General features: G+C 48.3%; 1 protein-coding gene and 1 long non-coding RNA gene across 5 annotated transcripts in view; one reads left to right on the forward strand and one right to left on the reverse strand.

The window, feature by feature from the left end:
• LOC144291390 (uncharacterized) overlaps window positions 1-24,268 on the forward strand; it is a 122,330-nt gene that overhangs the window by 67,293 nt on the left and 30,769 nt on the right. The gene's annotated exons all lie outside the window — the stretch shown is intronic.
• Window positions 6,663-23,808, reverse strand: LOC144291332 (uncharacterized). Its single transcript, XM_077860877.1, has 10 exons — window positions 23,764-23,808; window positions 21,721-21,750; window positions 12,323-12,362; window positions 11,505-11,589; window positions 11,069-11,177; window positions 10,556-10,672; window positions 8,821-9,014; window positions 8,173-8,229; window positions 7,263-7,456; window positions 6,663-7,030 (listed from the first exon to the last, which is right to left on the reverse strand). The coding sequence occupies exons 1-10, from the start codon at window positions 23,806-23,808 to the stop codon at window positions 6,663-6,665; spliced, it is 1,239 nt and encodes a 412-aa protein (XP_077717003.1).

The raw sequence follows: 24,268 nt of genomic DNA on the forward strand, positions 1-24,268 counted from the left end.
CAGACCCTCTGCAGGCCAGGCACATGGTGGAGGGCTCCTAGGCCCCTGCTGCGGGCTGCCAGGAGACCCCGCCCCAGGCCACAGGATGGCCCCGACCTGGGCAGCTTCCCAACCACCTGCCCTGCAGGAGAGCCTGCCCCAGACTGCCAGCCGCCCCAGCGCTATACCCACACCAGGACTCCTCCTCGGGGAGAAGCACCTGGGCTGTTGGGGATAAGATGGCAAATGACGCCAGGGGCCTACCCCCCGACCTGCAGAGCGTCTGCCAGTACCAGGCCTGTGCCACACGGATGGCAGAGGCAGGGAGGCCCCACTGGAGCAGCATGCGGGGTGGGCGGTCCAGCTCCAGCCTCAGGGTCATCCCTTCCTCTGTGGCCCTCACACCGTGTTTGCATCGAAACGTCCCCGAGTGCATCCGGCTCTGGCTACACAGCGTGGGAAGCAGCATGACAGAGAAGGCGGGAGGCCCGGCCTGGTTTTGTCCTCCATGCTAGCCAGATGGGAGACCACCCAGCCGGGACAGCCCCACCAGGCTGCTGTGCCTGCCGGGACAGGCGGGGTGACACTGACTCACCATGTGCCCCCCCAGCTTGGGCTCCAGTGTCCGTGGGCCTGGTCCCCTCAGGGCAAGGGGAACACACAAGGCCGTACCCATGTCTGGGCTCAGCGGCAGAGGGCAGGCCAGGGCAGCTGTCGGGCTGCACACAAGCTGACCTCTGGAGGCCAGCCAGCCCTCAAGAATCACATCCAGGAAAGGAACTAGGGGTGGGGGAAGTGGAGGTGGGCGGGGTTGGGGGTGACTGGGTGATGGGCACTGATGGGGGCACTTGATGGGGTGAGCACTGGGTGTTATTCTATATGTTGGCAAATTGAACACCAATAAAAAGTCAATTTACAAAGGAAAAAAAAAGGAACTGACACATGTTTCCTAACTGATGGGAAGGCTAAATCCCAATTAGATATTAGCAAAAATTAAAGACATAACATTTTTCCCATTGATGTTCCAAAATAAAAATAAAAAAGAATCACACCCAGGGAGAGCACCAGAGGCTTGAGCTGAGTGGGGAGCAGAGCCTGAAATGTCGGTGTTACCCCCCACACCCACCGAAGCTGGGACAGGTGCCAGCGGGAGGCCCACGGGAGCGCCACCCTGCCAGTGGGGCAGACCCGGGTGGCTGTGGGTCTGTCCTCAGGTGGGCAGTCCTGGGCACACTCCTCTCCGCACCGCAACTGCCACCTCCCGGACACTTCCTTTCTACGTAGAACATGGAGACTGTTCTCCCTCCCACACGTTTTGGGGCAAACTGTTGAAAGATGGGGCCTTTCCTCCCTGGCAGATAATCTCTGGTCCTGGGCACTTGTGCGCTAATGCCACCACGCCTCCTCCATTCACTTGAGAAGCGTCGCTAGAGCCTGACCACAAGCACGGTCCCCGGGACTAGGGTGCGGCCAACGTGCTGTGCCCTGGAGGGTGCAGGCAGATGGGTGAGCCCAGCACCGCAGGGCGAGACTCGCTCCATGGGGTGTGGAGGTGTGTCCTCTGGCTGAAGCTTCGGGATCCTGTGCTCACTTCAGCTTTTCAGAACCTGCTGGAAACCCATGTCAGCTCTGCAACCACAATTCTTTTTTCTTGAAAGCTCATCAGATTTCTGAAAACCACAGGTTAGAGCAGACACAGTTCAGAAGACACTGAGGAATCCCCTACTTTGGCATCTGCTTTGTCCGTGAGTCAGGGACCTCATGGCTGGAGTTCCGGAAAAGCACACATGCAGAGAAGAGTCTCAGAAGCAAGAGACACACACAGATGCTTAAGTGCTTAAATACAGATTTACTGCAAACCAACACTGGAGAGGGGACTTCGTGGGTGGGCACTGGTCTCCGCGGACCTCAGCTGATGGAGCTCACTGGCCAATCTGTGGCAGCCGCGTCTGGAGAGAGAAAACACACAGGCTGCACTGGCTCCAGGGCCCAGGCCAGCAGCAATGGGCAGAGGACACCCACGAGGACGGCCTGCCATCGGCCGCATGGCCCAGTGCCCCAGCCCGCCACTCTGACGCTGGTGAGCCACTGCCACGGCAGGCGGAGTGGGCCAAAACACAACACTGAAAACGACATCAGAGAAGATGACGGACCATGGAGTCCATGGCTCCCCAGTCTCCCGAGTAGCTGGGGTACGGTGCATGCCCCACCTCGTCACACCAGGAGACCCCGACGAGACCATCGAGACCGGTTCTCACACACGTGCATGCCATGAGAGCCCTGGGACATGGGACAGGTGTGCAAATCCTGGGGACCCTGAGGATGGGTCTCAGCAGCTCCAGCAACAGGCTCCGGCCCAACTATGGGGGCAGATCTCTGGGCCCCCTTGGCGACGCTCCTCCCAGCCATCTGGTGTCTGCACCTCCTTCGACCGCACGAGAGCTACCCAATGCTTCCCAGGGGCTGCTTCGGACATATTCGGGCATCCCCACCCATTTCTGGCCACCTCGAGCCACAAACCTGCCCCCACACGACTGACGAGTCAGCTCCCACCTACTCAAGCCATTTGAAGGGGGCCATCGCCTAGAAAGGAGTCCTCCTCAGCCTCCAGGACAGCCACCAAGGGAAGGTCCCAGGAAACCTGCCAGCTGACAGCCCCACAGAGCAGCGGGCATGCGGCCTGCGGGCCTGGGGTGGCTCAGGCCCCACAGGCAGAGGAGAGGCAGGAGGAAAGGCTGTGGCTGTGTCTCCTGAGGGCACCTGGTCAGCTCCCCAACAAGGACCAGGCCCCACAGAGGACGTGGGAGGACAGTTCCTGCTGCGTCTGTGGCCTACTCGGGAAGGTGTCCCCACATCCAGCAGCGCCGACCAAGAGCCCCAGTCTGGTCTTCCCGACAGGGCCTTGCAGCTGGCAGACGCACACACACACCAAGCGAGAGCACAAGCGCGGGTGTGCAAGAGAGATGAAGCCGAGCCCCCCCCCCCCCCGCCCTCCTCAGAAGCAGCCGGCCCAGAACCCGCTCCCCGGGCCCAGCACAAGGAAAGGAAGCAGAGCCCACGCAGTAGCAGCAGGAGGAGAGCGGGTGGCCGGTGTCCCGCTCCCCCCACGCTGCTCCCAACACTGTGGAGATGCAGGGCCAGGCACTGTGGGTTCACCCTTTTTTTTAAATTTATTTATGATAGTCACAGAGAGAGAGAGAGGCAGAGACACAAGCAGAGGGAGAAGCAGGCTCCATGCGCCAGGAGCCCGATGTGGGACTCGATCCCGGGTCTCCAGGGTTGCGCCCTGGACCAAAGGCAGGCGCCAAACTGCTGTGCCGCCCAGGGATCCCTCACCCTTTTTTTTTTAAGATTTTGTTTATTGGAGTTCAGTTTGCTGCCATGTACCATAACACCCAGTGCTCATCCCACCAAGTGCCCTCCTCAGTTCCAATCACCCAGTCACCCCAACCCCCCACCCACTTCCCCTTCCACTACCCTTTGTTCATTTCCCAGAGTTAGGTGTCTCTCATGTTTTGTCACCCTCACCGATATTTTCACTCATTTTCTCTCCTTTCTCTTTATTTCCTGTCACTAATTTTTATATTCCCCAAATGAATGAGACCATATGATGTTTGTCCTTCTCCCATTGACTTATTTCATTCAACATAATACCCTCTAGGTCCCTCCACGTCGAAGCAAATAGTGGGTATTTGTCATTTCTATTGGCTGAGTAATACTCCATTACATAGGTAGAACACATCTTCTTTATCCATTCATCTGTCGATGGGCACCGAGGCTCCTTCCACAGTGTGGCTATTGTGGACATTGCCGCTATAATGATCGGGGTGCAGGTGTCCTGGCGTTTCACTGCATCCGTATCTTTGGAGTAAATCCCCAGCAGTGGAATTGCTGGGTCGCAGGGCAGCTCTATTTTGAACTCTTTGAGGAAGCTCCACACAGTTTTCCAGAGTGGCTGCACCAGGTCACACTCCCACCCACAGTGCAGGAGGGTTCCCCTTTCTCCACATCGTCTCCAACATTTGTTGTTTCATGTCTTCTTAATGTTCACCATTCTCACTGGTGTGAGGTGGGATCTCATTGTGCTTTTGAGTTGTGTTTCCCTGATGGCCAGTGATGCGGAACATTGTCTCATGTGCGTGTTGGCCATGTCTATGTCTTCCTCTGTGACATTTCCGTTCAGGTCTTTTGCCCATTTCATGATTGGATTGTTGGTTTCTTTGCTGTAGAGTTGAATAAGTTCTTTAGAGATCTTGGACACTGGCCCTTTATCTGATGGGTCATTTACAAATATCTTCTCCCATTCTGTGGGTTGTCTTTTAGTTTTGTTGAGCGTTTCTTTTGCTGTGCAGAAGCTTCTCATCTTGATGAAGTCCCAGTGATTCATTTTGGCTCTTGTTTCCCTGGCCTTCATGGATGTATCTTGCAAGAAGTTGCTCTGGCCAAGTTCAAGAAGGGTGCTGCCTGTGTTCTCCTCTAGGATTTTGATGGCTTCCTGTCTCACATTTAGATCTTTCATCCACTTTGAGTTTCTCTTTGTGTACGGTGGTGTGAGAGAATGGTCCAGTTTCATTCCTCTGTGTGTGGCTGTCCAATGTTCCCAGCAGCATTTATTGAAGAGACTTTGTTCCAGTGGATGGTGTTTCCTGCTTTGTCGAATATTAGCTGACCATAGAGTTGAGGGTCCACTTCTGGATTCTCTGTTCTGTTCCATTGATCTCTGTGTCTGTTTTTGTGCCAGGACCACACTGTCTTGATGACCACAGCTTTGTAGTACAACTTGACATCCAGCATTGTGATGCCCCGGCTCTGGTTTTCTTTTTTAATATTCCCCTGGCTACTTGGGGTCTTTTCTGATTCCACACTAATCTTCAGATGATTTGTTCCAACTCTCTGAAGAAAGTCCATGGTATTTTGATAGGGATTGCGTTCAATGTGTAAATTGCCCTGGGTCACGTTGACATTTTCCCAATAAATGAATTCTTCAAATCCATGAGTATGGAATAGTTTTCCATCTCTTTGTGTCCTCCTCCATTTCTTTCAGACGTGTTCTGTAGTTTTTCGAGTAGGGATCCTTTACCTCTTTGGTTAGGTGTATTCCTAGGTATCTCATCCTTTTGGGTGCAATTGTCAATGGGAATGACTCCTTAATTACTCTTTCTTCAGTCTCATTGTTAGTGTATAGACATGCCACTGATTTCTGGGCATTGATTTGGTATCCTGCCACGCCGCTGAATTTCCTGTATGAGTTCTAGCAATCTTGGGGTGGAGTCTTTTGGGTTTTCTAGGTACAATATCATGTCATCTGCAATGAGGGAGAGTTTGACCTCTTCTTTGCCAATTTGAATGCCTATTATTTCTTTTTGCTGCCCAATTGATGAAGCTAGGACTTCTAGTACTATGTTGAGTAGCCATGGTGAGAGTGTACGTCCCTGTCGTATTCCTGATCTTAGTGGAAAGGCTCCCAGTGTTTCCCCATTGGGAATGATATTTGCTATGGGCTTTTCGTAGTTGGCTTTGAAGATGTTGAGGAATGTTCCGTCTATCACTACAGTCTCAAGAGTTTTGATCAGGAATGGATGCTGTATTTTGTCAAATGCTTTCTCTGCATCTATTGAGAGGATCATCTGGTTCTTGTTTCTTCTCTTGTTGATGTGATCCATCCCATTGACTGCTTTACGAGTGTTGAACCAGCCTTGCATCCTGGGGATAAATCCCACTTGGTCATGGCCAGTAATCTTCTTAATGTATTGTTGGATCCTGTTGGCTCATATCTTGTTGAGAATGTTTGCATCCATGTTCATCGGGGATATAGGTCTATAATTCTCCTTTTTGGTGGGGTCTTTGGTTTTGGAATTAAGGTGATGCTAGCCTCATAGAATGAGTTTCGAAGTATGAATGGACCTAAAGTACCACGATGTATAATTTAAAAGCAACAGAGTCAATTTTTACAAAGTTAACTTATCCTTTATTACAAATAAAATTTATGAAGCAATTATAGAGGTTTACAAAAAACACAAAATACAGAAACAGCACAATGAAAGGGGAGGGGAAGGCTTCAATTGTGCTGCAGCCATCACAAGCTGCTGCTCGGGGGCCAAGGCTGGTGGCTCCACTGAGGCAGGTGGCAGTCCGGCCCTTCGATGAACTCGAGAGCCGGCACCGGGACATGCTCCTCCTTCTGGGGTGGCCAAGAAGCAGGTGGCTCCTCCAGGTCGGGACAGTGAATCAAAGGTATGACCCCCAGGTACTTTGGCTTGACCTCAGCAGCTGGCATCTCAGCCCAGGCTTAGCTTTCAGCACCAGCAGCTGGGACCGGCTCGATCACCTCAGGCCCAGGAGCTTCAGCAGGCCCCACAGTCAGCCTCGGGGCGGGGCTCTTGCCACGATGGTTCAGGGTGTTGCTCGGGGTCCGAAGCCGGTTGCTCCCCTGAGTGAGGTGGCTGCTCCAGCACATCAATGACCTCGATAGCTGGTGGTGGGGCCCGTTCGGTTTCCAGGGCTCCCAAGGGTGCAGGTGGCTCTTCCAGGTCGGGACAGGGATTCAGAGATCTGACCACCACATACCTTGGCCTGAACACAGCAGCTGGCATCACGGTTTGGGCCAAGCCCTCAGCTCCAGCAGCTGGGACCAGCTCCATCACCTCAGACCCTGAAGGTGCAGCAGCCCCCACAGTCAGGGCTCAGGCGGGCTCTTGGGGTGGTTCAGGGTGTTGCTCGGTGTCTGAAGCCGGTTGCTCCACTGAGTGAGGCGGCTGCTCCGGCACATCGATGAGCTCGATAGCCGGTGGTGGGGCCCATTTGGCCTCCAGGTCTCCTAGGGTTGCAGGTAGCTCTTCCAGGTCAGGACAGTGATTCAGAGGTCCGACCACGTATCTTGGCTTGAACACAGCAGCTGGCATCATGGCTTGGGCCAAGCTCTCAGCTCCAGCAGCTGGGACCAGCTCCATCCCCTCAGACCCTAAAGGTGCAGCAGGCCCCACCGTCGGAGCTCGGGCGTGCTCCTGGGGTGGTTCAGGGTGTTGCTCAGGGTCCAAAGACAGAGTATCATCTCCAAGAAGACAAAGTATCATCACCAGGATGGACTTTCCACGTCCCTCTCAAATCAAGGACACTCTTCCCACCGCTCAATGTGTGTGAGTGCAAGAGCCCTGGGAGGTCTCCCCAGACTGCAGCCCGTGGGGATGGGGTGTGAGCCTACCCACTGCTCCGGCCCAGCAACACGGAGGCTTGATCTGTGTGACCCACCCTGTCCCCAACTCGGCCACCCCAGTCCTCCTCACCTCCACCCACAAACTCCGCTTGATGGAGATTTATGAAACGCCAAAGGTAACACACGGCACGCCAGTCGAGCACTGAGCCTGGCAAGTACTGCCCCGTGAAGTTCAGCAGCTTTGTCAGGGCAGGAAATTCTGGGGGATCGTGGAAGTCCTCCTCATAGTAGTCCAGCCAGATGGTCAGGAAGGAGGACATGGTGCTGGGGAGGGACAGGTGGGCAGAGGCGTCAGAAGACAGAGCTCCCTCACGCAGAGGTGTCCCGGGGAAGCCCTGCAGGAACCGGGGCCCTCGGCCTCCCATGCAGGGCTGTCGGAGGCCAGTGCTGCTCCTTGTCCACCTGTCACCTGGCGGTCCAGTCTGCCACAGCCCTGCTCGCTGAGGAGGGGCTGGCACAAAGCCTCTGTGCATGGGAGCCCATGACCAGCAGTGTGACCATCACTGTTTTTCCTGGGGAAACTTCCCTCCCGTGGGTCTGCCCTGCCTCACTCATGAGGGGCCCCCAAGGGGTGTCCTTCCACTGACTCTAATCTCCCACGGGGCGGGGGCCGTCTGGTCCGTGAGCCCTCACTGGCTCTCCTGAGCACCTGCCGTGCACCCGGGTCCAGGTGCCACCAGATTGGTGAGTGCGATGCTCCCCACACCCTCTGCTCTGGGTCCCAGGTGTGGGGCAGACAGAGGGTTGGGGGGATGGGCATGGAGGAGGTCACCCTTTGGTGTCCCAGTGCTCTCCCACAAAGCCGACACCCCACCCACGGCTCTCCTTTGCTCTTTTCCTGAAGGGGCCTTAGACCCTTACCCTGTCACAGGAATTGCAGACGTGTGGGGTGAAGGGTCGAGCAGCCCCTCCAACCCACAGCCCCCTCGCGGCCCTCCTGGAGAGGGAAGGCTCCCCTGCATGGTCCAGAGCTCACTCACATTTCCCACTGGTCCAGGATTCCTTCGTTCTTGCAGGAAGCTACGATGTATCGATATCTAGAGGAGGGCAGGGGGCATCACATGAATCGTCCTGTGGACCCGATCTCTCCTCATAGCTGCTGTCACCTCTGAACCCCAACTAGTCCAGAACCCTGGGGGGCCGTCAGCTCTGTGCCTGTGGCCACGGGCAGCTCCTGGAGAAGCACCTGCACCTGCTGGCACTTCCTGAATGCTTGAGGAATGAAAGGGCTCCGGCCAGGCCCATGGCTGATATCCGAGTGGGCCTGGGCGCCCAGGTGTCCCCAGGGACCCCTACTCCGAATGCCCCAGGATATAGACCCCAGATGGACTCAAAACTCCCTTTCAATGGCAAAACAGGCCAGCTCAAGACCCTGGTGACGGTGAGGAGGCGGCACAGGCTTTGTCATGGGGAGAGAAGACGACTGATGAGCACAAGCACAGCCCCTCTAGCCGACCTGCCACAGGCCCGGCACCGGGGGCTGCCCTACAGGACCCGACTAGGCCCTGTGTGACTCTCCTCCAGTCAGAGGAGCAGCCCAAGGGGCCGGGAAGTTAAGCAACATTCCCCAAGACTCCCAACCAGTAGGTGGCCCATCCCACTGGGCTGTGGAGGGTCAGAGTGCTCACTTTGCAAACAGCAGGTCCAGCACCTCTTCAGGGGTGCCATATTCCACCAAATAGTTAAGGAATTCAAATATGGACAGGTTATCAAAGCGCAGCAAGGCGGGCACCAGTTCTTCTACCTGCCGCTCCAGCAGCTCCCTCCGGCTGGGGGTGGTTGGGCAGATCCGATTCTTCCTCAGGGCTGAGGCCCTTTCAGCCTGAGGTGGGACAGAGGGGATGTGCAGCCTGCACTGTAGCCTCCAGGAGACCTGGGAGTTGGAGCGCAGACCACAGCCCGAGCTCTCAGTGGCTGCAGGGGGCGGGGGGGGGGGCAGGAATGCCCACAGCAGGGACACGGGGCTTGACGCCTGCGGCTCAGTCACTTAGCATCTGACTCTCAGTTGTGGCTCAGGTCATGGTCTCAGCATCCTGAGATCCCACCCCTGGCAGGCTCTGCGCTTGGGGCAGAGTGTGCTTGAGGAGCCTGTGTCTCCCTCTTCTGCTTCCTGCTGTCTGTCTCTTAAACTGACAGACTATCCAATAAAGAAATAGTTTTAGAGGATAAATTTTCAAAAAAATTTGGATCAATACAAGGATCTCAAATGGGAGGGGTCAGTATCCCAGGGCCGCTTGTCAGCTGAGTTTTGACAGCACCTCCCTGCATTAACGGCTTCACCCCTTGAATTTGACCACACGCCCCTCTCTCGAGGTGCCAACCCGGAGACCTTTCCTTGGGTGGGAGGGCCCAGGGTGTGAGGGCTGCAGGATGTTCAGCACCGCCCTGTGATTTGGCAACAGAAGGGAATCGCATCGAAGTCCTGCATCAGTGAAGGGCTCAGTGGCTGTGGGAACCAACTGGCCTTCTGACATGTTGTGCAGCACACGAGGCCCCTGTGCCCGACCCCGGGAGCGGGGGCAGGGATGCGCTCCTTCAAAACCTAACTGCAGAGCGATAGACATAGTACAGTGAGCCCCGTGTCCCTTTGGGGAAAAGTCTCCCAACTCACCAGGACCATGCTCAAGCCTTGGAGAAGGTGGGGAAGGACGTCAGGCCAATGGGGCCTCCTGGGAGCACCAGTTAGGAGAAAGCATAGCACAGTGCAAACTACTGGAGACCGCATGCGATGAGACATGGTGTGTCTCTTCTTAAAAAGTTTTTATGGGCAGCCCGGGTGGGTCAGTGGTTTAGCACTGCCTTCAGCCCAGGGCGTGATCCTGGGGACCCAGGATCCAGTCTGACATCAGGCTCCCTGCATGGAGCCTGCTTCTCCCTCTGCTTGTGTCTCTGCCTCTCTCTCTTTGTCTCTCGTGAATAAATAAATAAAATATTTAAAAGAAAGCATTATAAAAAAAGTTTTTATTATTTATTCATGAGAGACACACACACACAGGTGGGGGGGCAGACACACAGACAGAGGTAGAAGCAGTCCCCATTCAGAGAGCCCGAGGCAGAACTCGATCCTGGGTCTCCAGGATCAGGGCCTGGGCGGAAGGCAGGCTCTAAACCACTGGGCGACCAGGCATCCCCTGAAGGCTCTATTCTGATATTCCTACAAATCTGTGCACAGGGACTCTGCATCTGGCCCAGGCAGGGGCAGGGCCATGGGGGCAAGTTTGGGGAGGAGGGGAATCCAGACTCCTGTAGCAGCAGGAGTCTAGGGGGGAGCCGAGGGGAGCAGCAGGCTGGCTTCTGGGACCTGGGGCCCTTCCTGCTGCATCGGGGCCCTGGGTGTCGGGTGGCCCCAGCCCCTGCACTCACCTTGAACCCTTGCAGGTCTCCGTTAGCTGTGCTGGGCTCCTTCCTGATCACCACCGGTGTGTGGGGGATGTCCTCTTCCTCCCGCCTCCGCCGCCACCCCTTGTCCCATGTGGAGCTCTGTAAAGACCGTGTGTGGCAGCCAGGCAGGAGGCCTCAGCGCCCGGTGTGGCCGCCTCGGCTGGGCCGCACACCCAGCTGACTCCATTGCAGACACACACACCACAGCACAGTTGGCACACACCTCCCCCAAGGAGAGCAAAGGGATGCGGCTGCAGGGCCTTGGGTTAACTCCGGGTCATGTAAGAGGCACCTCAGGAATCCTGTTTCCACCCTGCCCACCGTGACATCAGGGTGACCCTGAAGGGGTCACCGGGGAACCTGCTGCCCTGCAAGGTCCTCCAGCCTGGATGCGACCTGCCCACACATCCCTGGTTCCCTGAAACTGAAGAGGAGGGGATGGGGCTGCCCAGGATGGCTGGCACAGGTGGCCTGGCCTGGCCTGCTCTGTATTACCCTACAGCGCCTCCTGAAAAGCTCCCTGAGGCGTTGGGTTTGACGGTGGCACCAGCGTCTCCAGCATTCGAAGCAGCCGCATCCCTGGGGTTCCTGGTGTTGCTCAAAACTGGGAAAGCCATCAGGGAACATCTTTCAGTAGCAGAAGTCTCCTGAAAGTGAGCCTGAGGTGGGGCTGCACTAGAATGTGGGGGCCCGGGTACAGGGGTTCCAAGTTCTGTTGGCCTCTGTTGTGAAAGAAGTGACCTCACTGCCTGGGACCCCCTCCCTGAGTCCCCTCCTGGAGGGAGCTTCAGGAGCAGCGCTCGGGGCTGCCAACGGCCCCCCCCCTCCCTGCAGGCAATGGCCTGTGTGCACACAGTGACACAACCGCACCCCTGTCTACAGGCCCCAGGGCAAGACTATGTGCAGCCAGGGCCCCAGCCTGGAAACACACCTGGGTTCAGACACAACTTTCCATTCTTCCCTGGTTTTCACCCCGGAGAAGCCGTTGTGCCTGTCGGGGATAGTCTGCCTCTTGCCTGTGGGATAGGGATTATCCTAGCAGGTGCTTCCTCCAGATGTCCCCACGCCACTGTGGCATCATATCTGTGACATTGGAGGTGGGTGTCACGTGCAGGCAATACCTCCCACCACATGTTCTTCCTTGGTGTGTACATGCGTCCAGGCCCACAAGGTCCCTGTGTGCACACACGTGGGCACCATTACCCTCATTCTGGAGGCCCAGAAGATGACAGTCCCACCGGGGCAGGGATGGGCAATAGCTTCCCACAATCCTAGGCTCCTGAATCCAAGGCAAACCCTACAGTAGGTGTGGGAGTCTTGGCCTAGAAGGTGTGAGGCTGTCCTTATCCTGAAACCCTGCCTGTCGTGTGTTACGGGCCATTCCGTCATTTCCACTGGGTGAGCTGTGGACAGCGGTGCACCCAGTGGGTCACCCGACCTGGGCTCTTCCTCAGACTGGAACGTGCTGGAATGCCTCCTGTCTGGGCTGTCAATGCCCACCCCCACCCCATCACATCCCCATGACTGTAGCCAGTTCCATCCACACAACCTTTTCTCAGCCCCCTGACAAAGGGGAGGGGCAGCCTTGGCCCCCAACGGAGGACACAGAGCTGGCTTCATGCCCCCTTCTGCCTCCTTCCCAGGCTGTGATCCTGGCGAGGCAGTGGGTCTTCACCTCCTCCCCTCAGTGGCCCCCTGGAGCCCCAGCTGCTGCGTTTGTCAAAGCCCCACAGTTTGTCACAGCCTCACCTCCGGAGCTCAGGACCCAGGGAAGCACCAGGCTCTCTTTCTAGGGAGCAATTTGCTCTTTCCATTCCTGATATTTTTCCGTATTTTGTCCATCTTCCCCCCTGGAGCATGAGCTCCGAGAGGGAGGATCTGGTCTGTTTATCAGCTCGGGCACTATCTGTGCTCAGGGCTCAGCAGCTGAAGGAGAAGGTGGGAGGATCCATCCCACCACGGGCCAGCTCAGCGGTGGGAGCCTTATTGACTTGGGGCATTTTAAAATACTTGTGCTTTTCTTTTCTTTTTTTTTTTAAGGAAACTCTGTGCCCGATGTGGGACTCAAACTCAGGACCCCGAGATCAATAACCACACGCCCTTCAGACTGCTCCAGGCAGGCGTCCATTGGTCATTTAAAACTAGTAGACTGATAACTATTTCAGTTAATTTGGTGATCCACATTGCTGAATTACCAAGTGACTCCCCCAATGTCAGTACTGCGTCAGCACAGATTGCCCCACCTGACAGCACTGAGTGGCTGTTCAGATTGGAGACTGAACTCGTTCACGGGGTCTTTCAGGAGCCAGGGTGGCTCCTCCATGGGCCTCCTTCCTCCCTAGGAGGTCATGCACCTCTGCAGCCAGCAGCACAAGGGGAAGACAACAAACACAGGCATGAGGGAGGGGGTCTCCAGCCAGGTCTAGCAGGCCTGCATGTCCACCTTTATGCTCACTCTGTGTGTTATTTATTAGAAGTAGTATTCATTTTTAGGATTTTATTTATTTGTTTAAGAGAGAGAGAGCGAGCACGCATGATCAGTGGAGACAGGCAGAGGGAGAGGGAGAAGCAGGTGTCCTGCGAGCAGGGAGGCAGAAACCCAGGAATTCTGAATCATATCCCACAAAACAGAGAAAACACATCACCAGATCTGCTCCACAAAACAAACAAAAGGCATCTCCTCAAGCTGAATGAAAATTTTCTACTTGAAGTACAGACTGTATGAGTGAAATGAGAGCAAGATTTGTGTGTGTGTGTGTGTGTGTGTGTGAGAGAGAGAGAGTGAGTGTATATGTAAAGTAAATCCTTTTTTATATCAATGCTGTTTTGTATAAACTAAAGAAAGCAATGTCTCAGAGAATCTGCAATAACCAAATTGAAAGCTTCTTGAAAATATGTAACTGCTATTAATTAGCTTCATCTGTTTTGGATTTCAAACCATTAGCATTTGGCAAAGGAATAAAACAACATAGAAACTAGGATCTCCTATATGAGTAAAGAGTTCAGTGCAGAATTTTGAGGGTGAGTGTTTGCTGCTTCACCATTATGATCAAACGGAAACTTCATTCCTTCAGATAAAAAGGGCAGTGTTACCCCAGCAATGTTACAGACAGCAACTTTCTTCAACCCAGAGGAGGTAGGTTCTTCCTATTTTGGATGAAAGTTTAGCAAAACTTTCCAGAGTTACCCACTGAAGAAGCACAGCCTGACACATTTCTTTCATCTGGACACCGCAGAAGGCTGAAGTATTTACAGCAGATGGTATTCAGTGTAATGTTATCATACCATGGATTATCAAAATATCTCCTTTCATCACCTTTTGTTTGGAGTTCTTTTTTTTAAAAGATTTATTTGTTTATTTATTTATGAGAGAGAGAGAGAGTGGGGGGGGGGCAGAGAAACAGGAGGAGGGAGAAGCAGGCTCCATGCCGGGAGCCTGACGTGGGACTCGATCCCAGGACTCCAGGATCACGCCCTGGGCCAAAGGCAGGCACTAAACTGCTGAGCCACCCAGGGATCCCCTTGTTTGGAGTTCTATCTGGAGTTTTATGTATTTGAAAAATCCAGGATGAATCCTCAGTTGTAGAAGAAAAATAGACTGTGCTCTAAGCTTATATGTGAAAATGCTCCGAGAAGGTTGGTTTGCTCTGACAAAATTCATAGAAGAGCAGTATAACCAGAACAATTCTGAGGTCTCAGGCTGCAGGACTTGAGAGGGGTCGTCACTGGGGAAAGGCAATGTTGATGTGCTGTGCGGTGCCAGAGGAGATAGCATGTGTGAGGGGGCTGGCAACAGGGCCTTTCTGAAAGAACACAGTGGTCATCAATTTCAGGTAAGGGCTCATATATGCCAGGCTCTGTGCTGCTTCATCTTTCTGACCTTTTCATCCTCATAACAACTCTATGAGATATGTCATGTTATCCACATTTTACAGATAAGAATATAGGGCCTTCGAGAATTGAAGTAAATGACCCAAGGTCACCAAGTGAGTGACAGGAACAGATGTCTTCTTGGGGCTATGCCCCACCATGGTCCACACTCAGTATCTACCCCATATGTCTGTTGACTGACTGGAATCTCAGAGGTCTTAACATCTCACATGTGTAAATGATTGGTTGATACGACCCCTCATCATCCACCAACCTCACAGATAAATCTAGATATTGTGTATATGTGTGTGTGTGTATTAATATTTATATTTATATTTATATATATTTCAAATTTCAGCTTTGCTGGTAGTACCTTACTGGGAACCTCTTGGAATACTAAATGGCTTGAATTATTTGTGTGAGAAAGGATCTTCCTACTATAGCAGGAGGATTCCAAAATGAAAAAAAAAAAGGCATGAAAGATCACCAAATACGTCTGATTTACAGATTCGGTCCCTATACTGTAATCTTCTCTTTGTTCCTGTTCTTTGCTTACAATAATCATCACTGCATTTTGACTGCACTTCAAGTAGGCTGCTTCTTCAGCCTCTGACTTCTCTGATTACTGGCTCTTGATCTTTTGCTTTTTTTAATTTATGTGCATTAGTCTTTATCCCTTTAAAATCCACCCCAAAATCTGCTAAGCATATACATCTGGAATTTCAAATCTCACCCTGCCCCCCTTCACACATGGACATTTCTTCCTTTCCCTCTTAACCTCATTCATCATACATTTTCTGTTTATAGCTCTGGGACACCTTGACTCTGACACACAAATCAGCTTTTTCCTGAGCTCTTACTAGAACTGTGTTTCTCATTTACTCTTGGGCAGTATCCATCCTTATCGACTGAAGTTAGGAGTTGAATTATCACCAAAATAAAAGAAAAAGAATGAAGAGATTTTTGTTATTACAGCAGAAATTATTTTTTAATCCACAACAGATGATTTATATTCATCAAAAATTTGTGCTGCTTTCAGCAAACAAGCTTACATATGAAGTCATCAGTTCTGTAAAAGGTGAGGAAGAAAACAACTAATTCAAAGAGAGCATTTTTCCCTCCTTTTTGGTATGCAATGTCAAAAACTTGAACAATTCGTATCAAATCAATTCAGTGGTAGAATGTGGTGTATTACATGAGCATGACTTGTAGTCAGGAGACTTTGGGTCTACTCCCACGATTTATTAGAGTAGCTGTGTGACCTTGGGATAAATTGCTTAAAACTATAATCTGAGTCATTTGTCTGTAAATTTAAGATGTTATTTAACTATGTGACCTTTAAAATTATGGACCTTCTGTGGAGAGTGAAACTTCCCTTAAGCCAGAGTCTTTAAAGGGGGGGCTAGAGTGCTCCCAGATCAATTTCCTCCCGGCCCTAGATCTATAAAGAAACAAATTCAAATCCCCAGTTGAAGCCTTCAGATTTGTTAAAATTAAATACATTCAAATATAATAAGAAATTAACATGAATATTAATGAATGAAAGTCAGGGGAAAACAAGAACAACACATTGAGGTTCTTGGGAATTTATAGATATTGAAATCATCAAATAGTATAAAATAATTATGGGTCAAGTGTTTTAAGAAATTAAAGATTCTCAAAAAAAAGAAATTAAAGATGGAATAATAAATGAAAAAGGGTCAAAATGCAAATCTAATAAAAATACCAGGCACATTTGAAAAAAAAACATTTATAAATAACAGATAATTATTAAAACTAATAGCTTAGTGGATGTGTTAAACAGCGGAATATATGCAGCTGAAGATGGAGTTAAATCTGAAAGAAATACTCAGGCTGTACTACATAGAGACAAGGCAGTAAATACAGAAGAGACATTAAGCTATATGGAGGGCATAATGAGTAATATATATAATTTGAGTTCCAGAAAGGGGAGATAGATAAAAGGCAATATTTGAACATAGAAGGGCTAAGATCTTCCCCAGACTGACAAAAGGACATGAATCCACAAATAGAGGAAACAAGAGTCCAAATAGATAAAAGGAAAGTCACACCCAGATGTATGATAGTAAAACCAAAGAATAGCAAAGACAAAGAGCAGATCTTAAAAGTAGGCAGAGGGGGAAAAAGTAAATAATAAGGAGGGCAAGTAGGTATCAGTTTCTCAGTAGCAACAATGGAAACCAGAACACAGTGGAATATCTTCAGCGTTCTGAAGAGAAAATGACGGTCAAGCTAGATTCATGGATTTAACAAAACTATTTTTCAAGGACAAAGGCAGTAAAGACACTTTCAGATAAAGATAGATTGCATTTGCAACCAAGAAACCTTATTAAAGGTATTTTTAAAGAATGTTCTTTTTGACGCCTGGGTGACACAGTCAGGTAAGTACCTGACACTTGGTTTTGGCTGGGATCATGATCTCAGGGTCTGGAGATCAGCTCCACGCTCAGCCATGGGGTCTGCTTAAGGCTCTCTTTCCATATCCTTCTGCCCTTCCCCCCGCTCTCTCTCAAATAATAAATCTTTTAAAAAAAAGAATGTACCTTAAAAAGAAAAATGGTTCTAGAAACAAGTTTTCAGGATAATACCCTTGGAAGAAAAAAAAAATACCCTTGGAAGAAAACATAGGGGTAAGTTTCCATGATCGTGGATTTGGGGATGGTTTCTAAGATACAACACAAAGAGCACAAGCAACAAACAAACAAACAAACAAAAAATACTGAACTTCAAAATTGAAGATTTTTGTGCTTCAAAGGACGTGATCAAAAACTGAAAGAACCCCCCCCCCAAAAAAAGGGAAAGAACCTACAGAATGGAAGCTATTATTTGTAAATCATATAAATCTTGTGTCTAGTATTCAGAATTTAGAAATTATACAACTGAACAATGAAAAGACAACCCAGTTAAAAAATGGAGACAAAGAATTGAATAGACATTTTCCAAAGAAGATACACAAATGGCCAACAAACACATGAAAAGATGTTCAACATCATTAGTCATTAGAGAAATGCAGATCAAAACTGCAGTGAGATGCCCACTTCATGCTTAGTGGGATGGCTATAATTTTTTTAATAGAAAAACAACAAGTGTTGGGTAGAAGGTAGAGAAATTAGAACCCTTGCACGTTGCTTGTGAGAATTTTAAATGGTGCAGCTTCTATGGAAAAAATGTTGGTGGTTCCTTCAAAAGTTAAACATAGCATTGCCATATGAAACAGCAAATTCACTTCTAGTTATATCCCCCCCTAAATTGAAAACAAGTATTCAAACAGATACTTGTACACAAATGCTCATAGTGATACTATTCACAATAACCACATTATGCTGAGTGAAAGAAGCCAGGCACAGAAGGTCACATATTGTATGATTCCATTCGAAATATCCAGAATAGGCAGATCCAAAGAGACAGAAGATTACTGGTTGTCATTGGCTTGGGAGAGGAAGGAATGCAAAGTGACTGCTTAATTGGCATGGAGTTTCCTTTTGGGATAATAAAAATGTTCTGGAACCAGATAGAAGTGATGGTTGCACAACATCATGTATGTACTGTCACCAAATTATATGCATTTAAATGGCTAACATTGTGAATTTTAGGTTATGAATTTTGCCACAATACAAAAAAGTCAAAGGGAGCCTTGTGGCTCATCCATTTAAGCATCCAGCTCTGGATTTCAGATCAGGTCATGATCTCAGAGTTGTGGGATCAAGCCCTGCATCAGGCTCCACATGGGGCAAGGAGCATACTTAAGATTCTCTCTCTCTTCCTCTCCCGCTGCCCCTGCCCCCTATGCTGCCTACATTCATACACAAACACACTCTCTCTCCCCCTTCTCTAAGAAAGAAAAAAAATTTTTTCACAGATGCATAGAAATTAGCAAACATGTAGGTAAATCCAGACATTGTACAATATAAGTGATAATGATAATAATGTCTCATTTGTGTGGTTCTAAAAATGAGCATTAAAGTAGTAGACAACAACAAACATGTGAGTTGAGAAAAAAGTAATCAGAGCATTAAAGTTCTCACAAGACCTTATGAGAGTCATTCACTCTCAAGTGCTTTTGACTGTGATTGACAGTAATGAATGTTTTATAGTCACCCAGTGTACACACATATGTATATGACTGAAACAAAAATTTCTCAAAATAGTCCTTCCCTAACTATATATGTTGTACACTATTTTCTAATCTAGTTAATTTCATTTTTAAAAATGCTAATTGTCTCCCCTTAAGTTGACTCCATCAACCACTAATGGATTGTAACATGCTACTTTAAAACATAACAAAACAAACTGGTATCAAGAGTATGATGGCACCCAAGTAAAGATGTGGGTGAGAAAAAAAATTAAAAAGTCTTGAGTTGTTCACTATCTACTCTGATACTGGGTCAGGAAGCATATGCAAGTGGTGAATTGGCTGTATTTTCCACAATCTTTTGAAGATGTCATCATGTTCCAATATGGTAATCTCCATGGGGCGAAAGTATATTTCTACTAATTCACTGGAAACATTTTAAACAATTCTGAGTTTGTATAACATTCTGTAAATTGTCAAGATAAAGTTCTCTGGAGTATTCAATATGGATGCAGGTAATAGAATTTTTTAAAGATTTTATTTATTCATTCATGAGAGGCAGAGAGAGAGAGAGAGAGAGAGAGGCAGAGACACAGGCAGAGGGAGAAGCAGGCTCCATGCAGGGATCCCAACGTGGGACTAGATCCCAGGTCTCCAGGATCACGCCCTGGGCCGAAGGTGGTGCTAAACTGCTGAGCCACCCGGGGCTGCCCAAGAATCTCATATTCATCTCAAATTCATATATGCAAGCAGAATGGTCCATCTCAATTTGAAAAAATCAGAAAAGCTGAATTATGGTCTTACACTTCTTATCCTCTTGTTATTTTGGATAAGTGACTTCATTTGCCCTGGTTTTCTCATCTGCAAAATTAAAGGGAACTTTTAAGTTTTTCCTAAAAGGAAATCTGTGATTCACTCTAACAAGTCTATACAAAACCTTGAGTGCTCTCTCTCTCTCTCTCTCTCTCTCTCTCTCACACACACACACACACACACACACACACCTGTATTGCATTAAGATGAAGGAAATTTGGGGCGGCCCTGGGTGGCTCAGCGGTTTAGCACCACCTTCGGCCCAGGGCCTGATCCTGGAGACCCAGGAAAGAGTCCCACGTCCGGCTCCCTGCATGGAGCCTGCTTCTCCCTTTGCCTGTGTCTCTGCCTCTCTCTCTCTCATGAATAAACAAAATCTTTAAAAAGAAAAGATGAAGGAAATTTAACATCGACCCTTATGAAACGTTCTCAACATTGGCATTAATCTATTTTAAAGTAGGAAGTGACTTTCATCACTGATGATTTATTGGGCATACTATATATTTTCAGACATGATTTTTTATTTATAAGACATTTGTGACTTTTTTAAAATTAGATTTTTGTTACTGCAACTTCAGAAGCTTTACCAGGTTAAGAAAGGGGATTATGCTGGTCTGAGCCTGTACCAGTAAATATGTCCATATTCCATGGTAGCTAAATGGCTCCTGTTTAAATTCTTGTTCCAACTGCTGCAAAGTACCTTAAGGAACAATGTTTGGTAAGGTATGTTTACACAAAAGATACAAATGTCTGTTTTTCCACCATAGCTTTTTGTTCATGTTAGCTTATCATTGAAACTGTCCATGCTCTCAAGTGATGTGTGACTAAGAGATTTGTTATCTTTAGTCCGCTGCTGTCTGGAAGATTTGTACTAGATGAAAGAGTAGAAAAGACACTCTCCACTTCAGCCATTCTGCATTATTTTCAGGTGCCTAATAGCCTTTTGATGATCTTGCTTACTGGGTTTTTAACGTTGTGTGCATGCCTATGTGTGTGTAGAAAATTTCAAACGTAAACAGAGTAGTGTAATGAGCCCCACTTACTCATCACTCAACTTCAACTATGAATATCCTACCATTCTTGTTTTATTTATACCACCCACTCCCCAGCCCCTCTGTTTGATTATTATTATTTTTTAGAGTTTTTATGGTAAAATTTACATACACTGAAATGCACAAATAATTGAACTGTTTTGACAACTAGATACACCTGTGTAACCTGTGCCCTTACCAGAGTTCCATCTCTTGAAAGAATCTTCCTCTGTCCCCAGGTAATTCCTCAAGTCCCCCAAAAGCATCCAGTGGTTTTTCTCACCTTAGGTGAGTTTTGCTTATTCTAGAACTTCATATAAGTGGAAGCATACAGTATTTCTAAACCCTTTTGTGTCTGGCTTCTTTTCTCTTGTGAGATTCAGTCATTTCATTGCAGGGATCAGTACACTAATGCATCCTTTTTATTACTGAGTGGTAAAATAATACCACAGCTTGTTTGCCCATCCTCATGTTGATGGACATTTGGGTTGTTTACAGTTTGGGGCTATTTTGAGTAAAACTGCTATGAGCATTCTTTACATCCTTTTGTGAAGCATATATTCCCACTTATCTTGGACAGTGACCTAGATCTACAGCTGCTGGACTATAAGGTAGGTATATGTTTAACTTTATAAGAGGCTACCCCACCCTGTACCACACTTTTACACTCCCATCAGCAGTATATATGAGTTCTAATTGCTCTGACTCCTCATCAGCACTTGGGATTTGTCAGTCTTAAATTTTAGCTACTCAGGCAGCCGGGTGGCTCAGTGGTTTAGCACCGCCTTCAGCCCAGGGTCGAGTCCCACTTCGGGCTCCCTGCATGGAGCCTGCTTCTCCCTCTACCTGTGTCTCTGCCTCTCTCTCTCTCTCTCTCTCTCTCTCTCACTCATGAATAAACAAAATCTAAAAAAGAATTTTTAGCTACTCTAGTGGATGTAAAGTAGTATCTCAATTTAGTGTTAATTTGCATTTCTGTAATGACTAAAGATATTGAGCGTGTTTTCATGAGCTTATCCCTTTGGCCTAATGTATTTTTCACACGTGGTTCCCTTGTCCACAACACTTACTATCTACCACCCTTTTCTAGTTAGCTACTTACACCTTATCTAGTCCTCACCTTATTGAAAGGAATCCTTCCTCCCAAAAAGTTAGGAGTTGAGGAAATCAGCCTGAAAGCTCTATGAGAAACAGTTTTCCAGAATCAGCATCAGCCACTGTCTTTTCGCAGTGCCCTTGAACCTTAAGGCAGGGAAAACTTTTCCTTTACCCTCCTCCAATTCCCACTTTTGGAAATACAAACAGCCCAAGTCGTAGTTGCTCATTCATTTTGATGTTACCGGGTACAGAAGCTCGTAGGGCTGGGACTCCTGTGGAGACAGGGGCATACCATAAAATCTAAAAGGGAGTACCACGTGGAAATTTTATTGAAGAACAGTAAGCACCTCAGCTTCAGTATTTCCCTTTGAAGGGATAATCCTGTGGCTTTCAAGCCTGTAGAGAAATAGGGTGATTACAGTGTACAGCATGAGAAAGAAATACTTCTGGACACCTGGGTGGCTCCGTGGTTGAGCTTCTGCCTTTGGCTCAGGTGGTGGTCCTGGGATCGAGTCCCACAGCGGGCTCTCTGAAGAGAGTCTGCTTCTCCTCTGCCTATGTTTCTATGTCTCTCATGAATAAATAAATAAAACATGAACATATAAACATAAACATAATAAAACAATAAAATGTAAACAGTCTAATAATATATAGAAGTATATAATTTCTTCGGAATATAGACTCTTAAGTTACCATTGACTAGAAAAGCATCGCATTCTCTTGCTGTGCTCTGTAAAGCTTCTTCCTTGACCTGCTCCCAATATCTGCTGAGAAGATAAGCAAAAAATGTTCTCAGGCTTCCCTTAGTCTGACCTCCAGGGATTGCCTGGGGGTCAAGGAGGATCCTGTGTGGGAAGAGAGTAGGACTGCTATCAGAAGGGTTACAATTGATGCTTCTCCTATCTTTCCACCCTCGGTTGCTGGCCTTTTGGTTTCCTCCCATTAAAAAGAAGCTTTATTAGTGTGTTTATAAACAGTTATGCCTCTGAGTAGGTGATTTTGGCACACCATGTATATCCCCTTGTCACTCAACATCCCTATGCATGCTGATAAGCTTTCTGCTGCCAATACCTGCATCCCTTAGCTCTCCCCACAGGAGCATTCTTGGTGCCCGGTGGGCTGGAAGTGCCAGGGAGCTGACATCCCTGGGAACAGCCTCAAACTCATGACAGATGGGAGCTAGTGGCTAAGCCCTCCATCTTTCTTATCCTTTGGGTGAGACAACTCTCGGGTCTGCTCTACACCACTTCCCAGAGTAGCACAGTGGAAATGAGCCCAAGTTCCCCACAGCTATAACATACTCATAAATTCATCTACTGGCTTCCTTCCCTTCCCTGGCTCCTCCGCCAATGTTTCCTGAGATAGTCTTCCAAATAAACTCCTAGCCTTGGTCCTAGTCTCAGGGCCTGTTCTGGAGAAACCCAATGTAGGCTAGCTTAATAATACCAAGCAAACTCACTAATAAAATATTGGTATAAACATATTGTTAGTAAATCTTCTAATACTTTAAATGGTTCAGATCCAGCGTGGCTAAAGACCTAGCATTCATTTCGTTAAATTTACCTAGCATTATCCCCAAAATGTTATTGTTTCAGAATGCTTCTGAGGTAAAGATCTAGTTTAAGGAGTAATCTCAAAACCAGGGATGTGTGTCTCACATATTTGAGTTTAGATGAAGAGTCAGCGACTTGATTTTTCAAAGCCAATTGGTATAATGTATACTATTGTTTCCCAGCATACTAAGATACTTCTGTGTATAATAAAAGATATCCTCAACATGTTTATATTTTGGTTTTACTCTCTTTAGCCCATTGTTTGGAAACAAAAATGGGAAGGAAGTGTAATTTTGCTGAAGAAAGAGCGCTGATGCTGGTGTATAGGTGTGCATGTATATGGACCCAGGAGTCCTCAGCGTCCCTTGCCCTCCACATACCCACCTAAAATATTTTGGCAAGCTTGGGTTTACGGATGTGTCATGAGTTAAGTTCAGTGAATAACTCCACGTAACATTTTATAGGTCAAGAAAACACAAGAGAAGCACAAATTTGAAACTGTGTCAGGGATTCATGGCACAAGGTATTAGATAGTTTCTGTCACCAAATATGCTTTGCTTCATTATCCATTAAATATTTCATCTTAAATACCAGTTCCAAATCCATAAATTCAGACCTGAGCTTAGTGCCATATGCCCTTCTCAAAATAATTAGCTTCCAGATGCTTTAATATTAATTTCACTGATGCCTTTAGAGAAATTCTTGATGTCTGTTTTTGTGCCAGTACCACACCGTCTTGATGGTCACAGCTTTGTGGCACACCCTGAAACCCGGCATTGTGCTGCCTCCTCCCGCCCCCCCTCCCCCGCAGTGGGTATCTTGGCTACTATTCCCGTGGCCATTCGGGGTCTTTCTGATTCCACACAAGTCTTCAGATGATTTGTTCCAGCTCTCTGAAGAGAGTCCGTGGTATTTCTGAGAGGGATTGCACTAGTTGTGTAAATTGCCCTGGATCACGTTGACATTTTCCCCAATATAAATTCTTCCAACCCAGGAGCATGGAACCTTTTTCCATCTCTTTGTGTCTTTCTCAGTTTCTTTCAGACATGTTCTGCAATGTTTCAGGTAGAGATCCTTTACCCCTTTGGTTAGGTTTCTTCCTAGGTAGCTCATGCTTTTTTTTGGGTGCTGCGGTTGTATAAATGGGATTGACCCCTTCCTCGATGTCCCTTTCCTCGGTCTCATTGTTTGCGTACAGAAAGGCCACTGGTTTCTGGGCCCCGAGTTTGTATCCCGC

Source organism: Canis aureus, chromosome 20, assembly GCF_053574225.1.
Source record: "Canis aureus isolate CA01 chromosome 20, VMU_Caureus_v.1.0, whole genome shotgun sequence".
NCBI lineage: Eukaryota > Metazoa > Chordata > Mammalia > Carnivora > Canidae > Canis > Canis aureus.

What these genes read in the sequence shown, in the direction of transcription:
- LOC144291332 (XM_077860877.1), bottom strand. Translation starts at nt 23,808, where the DNA reads ATGCCGGGTTTCAGGGTGTGCCACAAAGCTGTGACCATCAAGACG. An exon ending in TTTTCAGGAGGCGCTGTAGG is followed by an intron (nt 10,673 to 11,068) that starts GTAATACAGAGC and finishes CGGTCTTTACAG; the next exon opens with AGCTCCACATGGGACAAGGG. An exon ending in ATCCTGGACCAGTGGGAAAT is followed by an intron (nt 7,457 to 8,172) that starts GTGAGTGAGCTC and finishes GTCCCTCCCCAG; the next exon opens with CACCATGTCCTCCTTCCTGA.